Here is a 13,841-nt window from a genome sequence, read left to right as displayed (position 1 = left end):
CTTCCCAGAGACTATTATCCCACTGTTACTATAAAATGATATATGACACTTACTCCCTCAAGAATAAAGTACCTGTTTGGGATAACCTGGCTCTGCCTCATGATTTAGAGAGTGGGTGCAGGTTTGGAAGAATTCAAGGCATTTAATTCAGGTCCTGTCCGATGTTGAAGCCTTGGCCATGTATTGGAGCTGTTGGGATGCAGTTGATCATGAGCACATGGAGGGGGTGAATCCTGAGTGAGAGATCAGAGCTCACTGTTCGGTGCTAATAGCCTTTGCTCTATGGAGTAGTTGGAGCAGCTGGACATTCAGTGCTTGTTTTCTAAATCTATTTTTTCCTGCACCCTGGGACTATTTCAGTTGCTGAGTGGTTGCAGCTGTAATTACTCCCTGGGGAAGCCTGTGCCTATAGCTGGAATGATACGTACAACAGGCTCCCCTCCTTCTTGATTCTGCTCAATGTAACCTACTTGTGTGCATCTCCTGAATCTCTAGTAATTAAGAGAGTGTGTGTGTGAGTCTGAGTACACCCACATGTAATAGAACAGCTGGCCAAGCACAGACAATTCAGCTGCTTTTAATTCATTAAACCTGTCCCCATTTTTAGTATGCGTTTGTTTCTCTTGATGGATTCCCAGGATTCAGAGGGGTAATGTTAGAAAGTTCCCAAATATACACCAGGTCTAGTAACCAACAGCAACCAGGCAGCATGTAACATTTACTGGTACCTGTCAGTTAAAGTTAATAACACAAAGCAGCCAGCCAAGGAAGCCCCCCTAGGCTTGATGAAATGTTACACCTTCTCATACAAGTACCTGACACAATAATAAGTGACGTCACAATATGGGGAGCACATCTGGTGGTGGCCGCAACAGGAACGAATGACTTAGTAATTGGGGGAGTTGACTCTGGAGCTGTAGGGGTGCACAATAATCAATGATACCACAATAGGGGGAGCTCACCTGGGCGATGCAGGGGGCACCAGAATGAGTGATGTCACAATAGGGGGAGCCAGAGTTGACCTTGGCTGGTGGGACAATGGGAAAAAACCAGGTGGGCCCTGGCCATAGTGGGCCCCGCCTGCCCAGATCCATTCTCATCTGCCTGATGATTTATCCCTGCCCCAACCAATAGAAGAAAAGAGATACATGCTGGTCAGGCGGGTGGAGGCTGGCTGTGGGCGGCTGCCAAATCTGCGTGCGGGCCCCTGATAAGGCAACCCCAATGGGCCTGGACCCTCCTACAATACTGGGGGGAGCACATCTGGCAGCTGCAGGGGGACACAGGAGTGAGTGATGTCACAATAGGAAGGCCCATCCCAACAACTGTAATGGGGACCTGTAAGGATATAAAGAGACCTGTATTCATTTAGTGGGTGAAAAAATCGATGTAGTCAGGAATCGGGAGGGCCAGAAATTAAATTTACAATAAACCAGACACATACAGTTCCATAAACCAACCCCTCTCCCAGAATCCTTTGCGCCTCGGGGCAGTTTGATTTCCCGGTAAAGCGATTGTTGAGGCGTTGGCATCCGAGGGAACGATGGGCACAAAGAGCAGGAAGCGCCAACAGACGAGAGCTCCGAGACGGAACATGCTTGGAATTTCTATCAACCCCGATGAGACAATGGGTCATTTTTTTTCGGAGACGGCCGAATATAAAAGTTCATTGAGCTGTGCCAGGGCACTAACTGGCAGGATGTTTATTACTGTTTTAAACCTGCGATGAGTCCTCCGTGTTCTTTCTATCCGTGTGGGAATTAGCAGTCAGGGCACTACAGTGGTTGGCACTGGCAGAGAAGGGCATTGTCCACTTGTGGGCCCCATTAGTGACCTGGTGAAATTGTTATGCAGACTGGCGAGGGCCACATTATGTGCGTGTTTGTGTGTTGCCATGGAGACGGCTTTTTGCTTAAGGTTTTTCTTTTGCTTGTGCCAGGTGGCCACTGACTGGGGCAATGCCAACTTGCTATAAATGTTGCTTTACAAAAGCCTCATTCTTTCCCTTTCATCTCTTTATATATCTGGTAACATTTCATTCCTAATTGATCTCCTGTCGGGGCGAGAAAACAAAGCAGCTTCCGACTTCCTTCGGTGCCCGCCGTGCGTTTGTTAAAGGGGAAGTAAAGTCTAAAATAGAAAAAGGCTAGAAATGCTGTATTTTGTATACTAAACATAAACATGAACTTACTGCACCAGAAGCCTAATAAAAACAAATGATTTATGCTTTCAAAGTTGGCCGCAGGGGGCTGTCATCTTGTAACTTTTTTAAGCATCTTTGCAAGACCAAGACTGTGCACATGCTCAGTGCGGTCTGGGCTTAAGTTGGGAGGTTAATCTTAGGGATCGTCATAAATTATATCGACTGCACTGGGTCTACGGCTACAAATCTCTACACGGTCGCCGACTGCTCTACAGGGAAACAAACAAAGCTGCTCGCGTTCTGGGTGGGGGGGAGCAGTTCCCTTCTGTTTGAAAGTAGGATCGTTTCCCTGCAGAGCAGTTAGGGACCGTTTCCTATCTGCAGCAGTCAGAGCAAAGGGGGAATTTTACTGCATACAATCAGGTTTCTCATAAAAACTGTACACATTTTTTAATTGAAATACATTGGAGATAGATTTCTTTTTCATTAAAGAAAGTAACAATTGGATTTTAGTTTTTTGCCTTTACATCCCCTTTAAAGGGATTCTGTCATGATTTTCATGGTGTCGTTTTTTTTTTTTTAATTACACAGTTTACACTGCAAATAATTCACTCTACAATATAAAGTTTCATTCCTGAACCAACAATTGTATTTATTTAGTTGTAATATTGGTGTGTAGGTGCATCTCAGGTCATTTTGCCTGGTCATGTGCTTTCAGAAAGAGCCAGCACTTTAGGATGGAACTGCTTTCTGGCAGGCTGTTGTTTCTCCTTCTCAATGTAACTGAACGTGTCTCAGTGGGACCTGGATTTTACTATTGAGTGCTGTTCTTAGATCTACCAGGCAGCTGTTATATTGTATTAGGGAGCTGCTATCTGGTTACCTTCCCATTGTTCTGTTGTTAGGCTGCTGGTGGGGGAAAGGGAGGGAGTGATATAACTCCAACTTGCAGTACAGCAGTAAAGAGTGACTGAAGTTTATCAGAGCACAAGTCACATGCCTGGAGGCAGCTGGGAAACTGACAATCTGTCTAGCCCCATGTCAGATTTCAAAATTACATATAAAAAATTCAGTTTGCTTCTTGAGAAACTGATTTCAATGCAGAATTCTGCTGGAGCAGCACTATGAACTGATGTTTTTTTTAAAAAAAAATAAAAAATTCCCATGACAGTATCCCTTTAAGGAATGAGAATTCAGCCAATTGCTACCTATGCCAAAAGCAGCTCTACGCCAGCCCAAATATGACATTAGTGATGCTGTCTATAAATCACATGATGTATTACGACCAATCACCAGCTGCAGTCATTTGAGAACCGTAAAGCAGCCCCGTGTTAATGATTAGCTCTTACTCTGAAGCTCATTATGTTTTATTATATTACAAAATCAATAATCTGCCATTGAACTGGGTTATAATTTATCAACATCTGAAGAGTCATTCCAGACTATCCCTCTGAAAATTGTAGAGACAAGCCTTTATTTCAATCTCTGTTTCCATGGAAATCCCATTCATATCGACACAGACCCTAAGCCGTATTTCTGTGAATGTATTATAGAAAATAGATATCTTAAAAATAGTGCTACAGTATTTACTGCATAGAAACATAATGGAACACATTCAGCAGGAACAGCCCCCTAAGTTTGCTCATAGTCTGTACAGAGAGATCCCATAAAACTATGACACCATAGGTATTCCTCTGTACTAAGCACAATTCAGCAGGAACAGTCCCCTAAGTTTGCTCATAGTCTATACAGAGAGATCCCATAAAACTATGGCAGCATAGGTATTCCCCTGTACTAAGCACAATTCAGCAGGAACAGTCCCTAAATTTGCTCATAGTCTGTACAGAGAGATCCCATAAAACTATGGCAGCATAGGTATTCCCTGTACTAAGCACAATTCAGCAGGAACAGTCCCCTAAGTTTGCTCATAGTCTGTACAGAGAAATCCCATAAAACTATGACACCATAGGTATTCCCTGTACTAAGCACAATTCAGCAGGAACAGTCCCCTAAGTTTGCTCATAGTCTGTACAGAGAGATCCCATAAAACTATGGCAGCATAGGTATTCCCTGTACTAAGCACAATTCAGCAGGAACAGTCCCCTAAGTTTGCTCATAGTCTGTACAGAGAGATCCCATAAAACTATGGCAGCATAGGTATTCCCTGTACTAAGCACAATTCAGCAGGAACAGTCCCCTAAGTTTGCTCATAGTCTGTACAGAGAGATCCCATAAAACTATGGCAGCATAGGTATTCCTCTGTACTAAGCACAATTCAGCAGGAACAGCCCCTAAGTTTGCTCATAGTCTGTACAGAGAGATCCCATAAAACTATGGCAGCATAGGTATTCCCTGTACTAAGCACAATTCAGCAGGAACATTTAAGGGTGCAGGTGCATACAGGGAGAAGCATAATAAACTCGGGGGTTACCAGGCTAGTATATAGTCTAAGCAGTTACACAGATATATTGCCTGTCATTACCAAGCAGCTTCCTATCTAATCTAATGACTCCATGAATCACTGACACCAACTCAATCAATCAATAGCCAACTCCATCAACCGACCAATAAGCACTGAGCCGCAGCATCATTTATCAGGAAAGCTCCCTACCCCACAGGTCAAGGGGTTAAATAAACAATCTGTGGGCGAGTGGTAACAATATGGCAAACCACATTTATCCACAAGAACAAATCATTAGCGAGCGGTTTCTTATTTATCAAAAAGCCATTTACACCCAGGCCGCAGTCAGAGTTAATGGCGTGTGTGTGTGTTACATGAAAATGATTCCTTAATGGGATCTGCCATGAAAACAAATGTGTTTATTTGCCCCCAGTACATATAATGTATTGCCACAAAGCATCGTACAATATCTATTATATATTCTTCACTTGCCCTTTAATTGAACGGCACGGGATTCTTTATCTTGTGTAGCACAAGATTCTTCCTGCAAACCCCTAAACTGCCATATTGGTTGTAGATTAGAGGCAGCTTTAACTCTTTGTAGAAAGTACAGGGAGCTCTTTGTGTTAAAGGGATTCTGTCAGGATTTTTATGGTTTAGTTTTTATTTCTAAATGACACTGTTTACACTGCAAATAATTCACTCTAAAATATAAAATGTAATTCCTGAACCAACAAGTGTATTTAGTTGTAATATTGGTGTGTAGGTGCATCTCAGGTCATTTTGCCTGGTCATGTGATTTCAGAAAGAGCCAGCACTTTAGGATGGAACTGCTTTCTGGCAGGCTGTTGTTTCTCCTACTCAATGTAACTGAATGTGTCTCAGTGGGACCTGGATTTTACTATTGAGTGCTGTTCTTAGATCTACCAGGCAGCTGTTATCTTGTGTTAGGGAGCTGCTATCTGGTTACCTTCCCATTGTTCTGTTGTTAGGCTGCTGGGGGGGGGGTGATATCACTCCAACTTGCAGTACAGCAGTAAAGAGTGATTGAAGTTCATCAGAGCACAAGTCACATGACTGAGGCCACCTGTGAAATTGACAATATCTCTAGCCCCATGTCAGATTTCAAAGTTAAATATAAATGAATCTGTTTGCTCTTTTGAAAAATGGATTTCAGTGGAGAATTTTGCTGGAGCAGCACTATTAACTAAAAACATGTTTTCCCATGACAGTATAACTTTAACCAAATGGGCTTAGATTGAGGATGGACTTACCCTTTAAATGGGATCAGTTCAGTTGAGATGATATAAAACAGTGGCTCTTGGTACAACAGACACCCTGTTAATGCTTGGGTACTGATCCAAACTGATTCTACAGAACCGTCTTCCTAATTGGGTCTGTGCTGACTGCCAGCATGAACTGCCAGCCAGTGAGGCATCTTCATGCATGTATGATCAAGTGCCATATGTACTACAGACCTAGGTAAATGAATATGCCATAGTTTAACAGGATTTGGTTGCTACGGGTTACTAGACCCTTCTACCCTAGCCTCCATTGCCTGTAGTATACAGAATACAGGGACTTGCTTCTACAGACAGCAGTTCAAGGCAAGGAAAGATACTTTGTATTCACTAAGCACAACCTAAACTTACTCTACATGCTGCACATAGGCACTCGGTCTCACAACTACCCATAGTAGGGAATTCCCTCCTAGCATTGGGAACTCTACTACAAACTCCCAGCAACTCCCGACAACCACAGATCTATAACTCCTCCCAGCCAATGGGTCCCTCTTGCTAGTGCTGGAAAACCAGACACAAGTTGGGAGGATTTAAAGGGGTTAAATTTTAATATATCATAGAATGGCCAATTCTACAAAACTTTTCAATTTTATTATATTTAATATTTAATTATTTACCAACTTCTTCTGACTTTTTCCATCTTTCAGATAAGGGTCGCTGACCCCCATATAAAAAAAAATGCTTTGTAAGGCTACAAATTTATACTGTAGTTATTGTTGCATTTTATGACTCTTTCTTAGTGATGGGTGAATTTGGGGCATTTCGCTTCGCCGAACAATTAGCAAATTTCCTGCGAAATTCACGAAACGGCGCCGACGTCTCATTTTTGACGCCGGCATCCAAAAAAATGACGCCGGTGGCCATTTTTTTTGATGCTGGCGAATTTTCCCCGAATTTATTCGCCAGCGCCAAATCCCGAGAATTCACGGCGAATTCGCACCTGGCGAATAAATTCAACCATCACTACTCTTTCTATTCAGGTATCCAGGTCTTCTCCTATTCATATTGATGCTTGGTTGCTATTGTAACTTGGACCCTAGCAACCAGATTACTGAAACAGGAGAGCTGCTGAATAAAAAGCTAAATAACTCAAAAACCACAAATAATAAAAAATGAAAACCAATTGCAAATTGTCTCAGAATATCACTCTCTACATCATACTAACAGTTATCGCATGGGTGCAGGGAGGGCAGTAGATGGCAGAGCATTTCAGCCCCTGAGATGTGCAGCGTTTCTTATCAAGAGCACGGAAATGTCTGTTTGAATGTGGCGAAATCTGCTGAGCAAGTGGAACGCGTCGTGGGCTGTCTGTTTAGCTCAGGGCCTGTGTCTGCTCATTGTCGGGGGCTTTGCTGACTTGTCACTTGGAACCCCAGGGGGTGCACATTATTAATAGTACTTATTCCTTGCTATGCATGAGGGCACTGCTTAAAGTGTCGGGCTGCTATTCCATAGGTATTCCAGTAGGTGGCGTTATAAAATGACAATAATTAATTCAATTAATAAATGAATCCAAATGACCTCTTGGGCAATAGCCAATGGCAGACAGAACTTGTCTATTAAGAGCGAAAGGGACGTTTTTGCAGCAAAACTGGGGCCAGAATGAGACCTGGATGTAACTGGGGTCAGAAAGTGACAATATTAAACATTTATAAAGAACACATTTTAGATCAGTGCTGAGTCTCACTGGTTACACGCTGGTATGCGGTGCCCCCTGTTGGGCACATTTATTGGGTTTGTGCAAAAGCATGTAAAAATAAATGTTTGTGCTAACAATAGTAAATAGGATAAAGTGAAATTGCGCTGCCGTGCAAGAGGCACAGATATCATGAGCATACCAAGCTGATTAAAGGGGAAGTGTAGCCTCTAATGAAATTAAATAATGTTGTTCCTAGAGGAAACACTGACAACCTTTTGGGACCCAACCTTTACCCAAGGAAGATGAATCTGAGCTGAGACTTCTCATTGTCACTGACCAACTGCCCAGGAGTCTGATGGAGTTCCCATAACAAATTATAGAGCTCATGGAGAGTATTGGGGGTTGTAGCCTAAGCCCCCAAGATTTGTCAAGCCTACGCCTGGAAAATACAACCAGGATATAGAGAACAATGAGTATTAGAAAGTGACAACCCACAAGGGATAACATAAAGGCAGATAGCAGGTGTGCTGGGAAGAGACAGGCTGGGAGTTGGACATGGGTCAGCGGCGAAAATCTGGAACATACGTCTGACAACTGCCCCTTCTCCTTCATCACAACTTGTTCATCTGATTTGTGTCAGGGAATGATGTACGACAAGGTCATCAGGTCAGCTTGGATAATGTACCATGGGGTCCAGCTGTATTACTGTCAATGAGGGATAATGTACCCCCCTACTGTAAATGATAAGGATATTAGAAGTCACTGAGGGGTTGTTCTGTGACCATATAAAGGCACAAGGCTGCAGGCTGAGTTATACAGGGAACTCTATGTATCACTCATTTATTATAAGGGATAATGTACCCCCTACTGTAAATGATAAGGATATTAGAAGTCACCGAGGGGTTGTTCTGTGACCATATAAAGGCACAAGGCTGCAGGCTGAGTTATACAGGGAACTCTGAGTATCACTCATGTATTATAAGGGATAATGTACCCCCTACTGTAAATGATAAGGATATTAGAAGTCACTGAGGGGTTGTTCTGTGACCATATAAAGGCACAAGGCTGCAGGCTGAGTTATACAGGGAACTCTGAGTATCACTCATGTATTATAAGGGATAATGTACCCCCTACTGTAAATGATAAGGATATAAGAAGTCACTAAGGCATTTTGTGACCCCCTGTCTACTACTTCTAAACTGCCTGTTTTTCCATGGCCTCTCAAAGGGTTTTTATTATCAGCTTTATGTTTCAGTGCTGATATACCAATTCCCTTGTGCCATGGTAGGACCTTTATCTGAAGTAGACAAACTATTAAAGACCTAGACCCAAACTGTGAGAAGGGATGACCCATTGCAGTTTAATGCAAGAGGGGCCCCTGTGATGCTGAGGGCCTGGGCAAATACCCTTTGTGCCCTTCCCTGTAACTACTCCTGTTGGAATGCCATGTTACAAGTGAAAAGCTTATATCCAGAATACACACACCCCTCCTGTAAAGTGGGTTTGCAGTGAATTTGGGACCATTTTCTCCTGAGCAGAGAATGTGATCTTTCTGCCTGGAGCAGAATTGACACTTTCCCTTTGATCCTCATCTAATAAAGTAAGTGCAGGTACCAAGAACCTGATTAGCACTTTCTACATCAGCTCTCACATAGCAACAGCCTCTGGAGTGGGAAGTGGGAAAATTGGATCTCAGGGAATATAAATCAATTGCTGTTTCACACTTTAGGGAAACTCAACATTGGCCAGTGACGTAGCACATGTTTTGTACCAATATCACGGACCCACAGCTTTTAAACACTAATATATATCCATTAATATCCATAAACATATATCCATAATGTCTCACCATCCAAAAAACTATAGCAGCATAGGTATTCACCTGTACTAAGCACAATTCAGCAGGAACAGTCCCTAAGTTTGCTCATAGTCTGTACAGAGAGATCCCATAAAACTATGGCAGCATAGGTATTCCCCTGTACTAAGCACAATTCAGCAGGAACAGTCCCTAAGTTTGCTCATAGTCTGTACAGAGAGATCCCATAAAACTATGGCAGCATAGGTATTCCCTGTACTAAGCACAATTCAGCAGGAACAGTCCCTAAGTTTGCTCATAGTCTGTACAGAGAGATCCCATAAAACTATGGCAGCATAGGTATTCCCCTGTACTAAGCACAATTCGGCAGGAACAGTCCCCTAAGTTTGCTCATAGTTTGTACAGAGAAATCCCATAAAACTAAGGCAGCATAGGTATTCCCCTGTACTAAGCACAATTCAGCAGAAACAGTCCCTAAGTTTCCTCATAGTCTGTACAGAGAGATCCCATAAACTATAGCAGCATAGGTATTCCCTGTACTAAGCACAATTCAGCAGGAGCAGTCCCTAAGTTTGCTCATAGTCTGTACAAAGAGATCCCATAAAACTATGGCAGCATAGGTATTCCCATGTACTAAGCACAATTCAGCAGGAACAGCCCCTAAGTTTGCTCATAGTCTGTACAGAGAGATCCCATAAAACTATGGCAGCATAGGTATTCACCTGTACTAAGCACAATTCAGCAGGAACAGCCCCTAAGTTTGCTCATAGTCTGTACAGAGAGATCCCATAAAACTATGGCAGCATAGGTATTCACCTGTATTAAGCACAATTCAGCAGGAACAGTCCCTAAGTTTGCTCATAGTCTGTACAGTGAGATCCCATAAAACTATGGCAGCATAGGTATTCCCTGTACTAAGCACAATTCAGCAGGAACAGCCCCTAAATTTGCTCATAGTCTGTACAGAGAGATCCTATAAAACTATGGCAGCATAGGTATTCCCTGTACTAAGCACAATTCAGCAGGAACAGCCCCTAAGTTTGCTCAAGTCCTGTTGAGAATCATAGGGCCCATAACAGAATTAGTCATTCGGGTCCACTAATATCCATGAGATGCAGAAAGCGGTTGATGAAGTAGAATTGAGCTTGGGCCCAGCAGGAGATTAGTTAGTACTCAGGATGGCCAGTCTGCTGAGGTCCCTTCTTCAGGAAGTTTAATAGTAGGTGTATGTTGGTATCTACCTTGTTTCAATGACACTACTGTTTTTCTTCACTCATTTCATATCCAAGTCTGTGCCATAAAATAACTTCCAGAACAAGCTTCTTATCCTCAACAGGACAATTCCCTAAGTCTCCGTACCTTGTTCTTATGGAAAGTTCCATTGGATGGGACCAGTCTGCACCTGGAAACATGGCACCAACACAGGAAAGTTACATGAGAACATGATTTATTAAGTGTATAGTCAGGACTCCAAAGCAAATCCCTGCCAGGGGCAAAAATGTTGTGCCAGGAGGATTGTGTAGTTGATTTTCTTTGTTTGTGTTTTTCACTTATTTACCTTGCTACTATTAAACATCCCAAATATTTGGGGTGCAACTGTGCCAGCTCCTGAAAGGGCTCCTGGAGACCTGCCTGTGTTAGGTTTGTCTATTATATTCCTTATTGTTCTCCTATAGAAGCCAGATATAGATAGTTATGTTGAGCCATTCAAGATAATAGTCTCTGGGAAGGGAGTGTGACTGTGGGATAGCAGGTATAGTAGGGAGAGATGGTGCCTATAGTAACAGTGGATAATAGTCTCTGGGAAGGGAGTGTGACTGTGGGATAGCAGGTATAGTAGGGAGAGATGTGCCTATAGTAACAGTGGGATAATAGTCTCTGGGAAGGGAGTGTGACTGTGGGATAGCAGGTATAGTAGGGAGAGATGGTGTCTATAGTAACAGTGGGATAATAGTCTCTGGGAAGGGAGTGTGACTGTGGGATAGCAGGTATAGTAGGGAGAGATGTGCCTATAGTAACAGTGGGATAATAGTCTCTGGGAAGGGAGTGTGACTGTGGGATAGCAGGTATAGTAGGGAGAGATGGTGTCTATAGTAACAGTGGATAATAGTCTCTGGGAAGGGAGTGTGACTGTGGGATAGCAGGTATAGTAGGGAGAAATGGTGTCTATAGTAACAGTGGATAATAGTCTCTGGGAAGGGAGTGTGACTATGGGATAGCAGGTATAGTAGGGAGAGATGGTGCCTATAGTAACAGTGGATAATAGTCTCTGGGAAGGGAGCGTGACTGTGGGATAGCAGGTATAGTAGGGAGAGATGGTGCCTATAGTAACAGTGGATAATAATCTCTGGGAAGGGAGTGTGACTGTGGGATAGCAGGTATAGTAGGGAGAGAAGGTGCCTATAGTAACAGTGGTTAATAGTCTCTGGGAAGGGAGTGTGACTGTGGGATAGCAGGTATAGTAGGGAGAGATGGTGCCTATAGTAACAGTGGTTAATAGTCTCTGGGAAGAAAGTGTGACTGTGGGATAGCAGGTATAGTAGGGAGAGATGGTGTCTATAGTAACAGTGGATAATAGTCTCTGGGAAGGGAGTGTGACTGTGGGATAGCAGGTATAGTAGGGAGAGATGGTGCCTATAGTAACAGTGGATAATAGTCTCTGGGAAGGGAGTGTGACTGTGGGATAGCAGGTATAGTAGGGAGAGATGGTGTCTATAGTAACAGTGGATAATAGTCTCTGGGAAGGGAGTGTGACTGTGGTATAGCAGGTATAGTAGGGAGAGATGGTGCCTATAGTAACAGTGGATAATAGTCTCTGGGAAGGGAGTGTGACTGTGGGATAGCAGGTATAGTAGGGAGAGATGGTGCCTATAGTAACAGTGGTTAATAGTCTCTGGGAAGAAAGTGTGACTGTGGGATAGCAGGTATAGTAGGGAGAGATGGTGTCTATAGTAACAGTGGATAATAGTCTCTGGGAAGGGAGTGTGACTGTGGGATAGCAGGTATAGTAGGGAGAGATGGTGTCTATAGTAACAGTGGATAATAGTCTCTGGGAAGGGAGTGTGACTGTGGGATAGCAGGTATAGTAGGGAGAGATGGTGCCTATAGTAACAGTGGATAATAGTCTCTGGGAAGGGAGTGTGACTGTGGGATAGCAGGTATAGTAGGGAGAGATGGTGTCTATAGTAACAGTGGATAATAGTCTCTGGAAAGGGAGTGTGACTGTGGGATAGCAGGTATAGTAGGGAGAGATGGTGCCTATAGTAACAGTGGATAATAGTCTCTGGGAAGGGAGTGTGACTGTGGGATAGCAGGTATAGTAGGGAGAGATGGTGTCTATAGTAACAGTGGGATAATAGTCTCTGGGAAGGGAGTGTGACTGTGGGATAGCAGGTATAGTAGGGAGAGATGGTGTCTATAGTAACAGTGGATAATAGTCTCTGGGAAGGGAGTGTGACTGTGGGATAGCAGGTATAGTAGGGAGAGATGGTGCCTATAGTAACAGTGGATAATAGTCTCTGGGAAGGGAGTGTGACTGTGGGATAGCAGGTATAGTAGGGAGAGATGGTGTCTATAGTAACAGTGGGATAATAGTCTCTGGGAAGGGAGTGTGGATTTACAGTAGGGATAATTAGTCAGAGTAGAACCAATGTTGCTCAACCTGTGGCCCTTGAGTTGTTGCTGTTGAATCACCAGCCTATAGGTAAATATGGTGATGTGGATGGGGGATACTAGTAGTTGTACCTCTACAAAAGCCAAAAGGTCAAAGATTAAATATTGTTTTTTTTTTAAATGTGAATGGCAAGGTGTATTTTACCATAGGACCCACCACTCTCAACAAAAGATGAGTCTCCTACTAAACTTATTTCCTCATTTAAGTTTGAAGAAGATGAACTCCAGAGTTGTCCTGCAACAAACTGAATCAAGTCACAAATTCCACATGCCCTCCCTGTTTGTACAAGTAGTAACCCCCGTAGCTTCCCTTTCCCTTCCCTTATAAATAAACCGATGAGGCAGGGCATCGGGTCGGGATTTAAGTCGGCACATTTGCAACCCAATACTCTAACAAAGGACTGCTAAAAAGCACATCATCTGTGGCCCTATACCACTGCCTTCCCAAGGGACCGGCTCAATCTGTCTGTTAAAAGGGGGTAGAAGCAGTAATTAAATCAATGTAATCGTGGTAGTGAAGAATTAATTCAGAACCAATCTGTGTTACCCTACAGGGACCATAAGACTGACGACAATCCGCCAGCAGAAGTCATCCCTGCTCTTATAAGCCAATAAAAGAAAAAACCCTTTGGACGCGCTCTACAGTCCGAGAGTAATAACACAATGAGAGCACGTGCTCCTATTAATACCCAACAATCTGGGCTTTTATCTCTCAATTTACAAACCTCTAATCTTAGATTTTTGGGTTGGAGTCAGTTTGGGTTTCTTAGAATCCAACGGAGGCACCAACATCTATTGTGCCGTGATTTCCCCCCGTAGGAGGGAGAAGAAACCATGTCAACAATAGGGGGCTTTATAAAAGGAGAAGA

The 13,841-nt window shown here is 43.2% G+C and overlaps 1 protein-coding gene across 4 annotated transcripts in view; it reads right to left on the bottom strand.

Moving 5' to 3' along the window:
* The window catches only part of slc1a2.L (solute carrier family 1 member 2 L homeolog), a 46,585-nt gene that overhangs the window by 31,684 nt on the left and 1,060 nt on the right, over positions 1 to 13,841 (bottom strand). For 2 of the 4 annotated variants that reach the window (XM_018257325.2, XM_041589755.1), the window contains exon 1: positions 73 to 474. The exons of 1 other annotated variant lie outside the window; for it this stretch is intronic. In XM_018257325.2, the coding sequence (XP_018112814.1) occupies positions 73 to 101 (29 nt within the window). In that variant the 5' untranslated portion in view covers positions 102 to 474. Of the gene's footprint in view, positions 1 to 72; positions 475 to 7,010; positions 7,172 to 13,841 lie in introns of those variants that run through there. One more of the 4 variants, XM_041589756.1, reaches the window with a different exon arrangement.

This window comes from Xenopus laevis, chromosome 4L (assembly GCF_017654675.1).
Source record: "Xenopus laevis strain J_2021 chromosome 4L, Xenopus_laevis_v10.1, whole genome shotgun sequence".
NCBI lineage: Eukaryota > Metazoa > Chordata > Amphibia > Anura > Pipidae > Xenopus > Xenopus laevis.
This window is presented reverse-complemented; position numbering and strand designations above follow the sequence as displayed.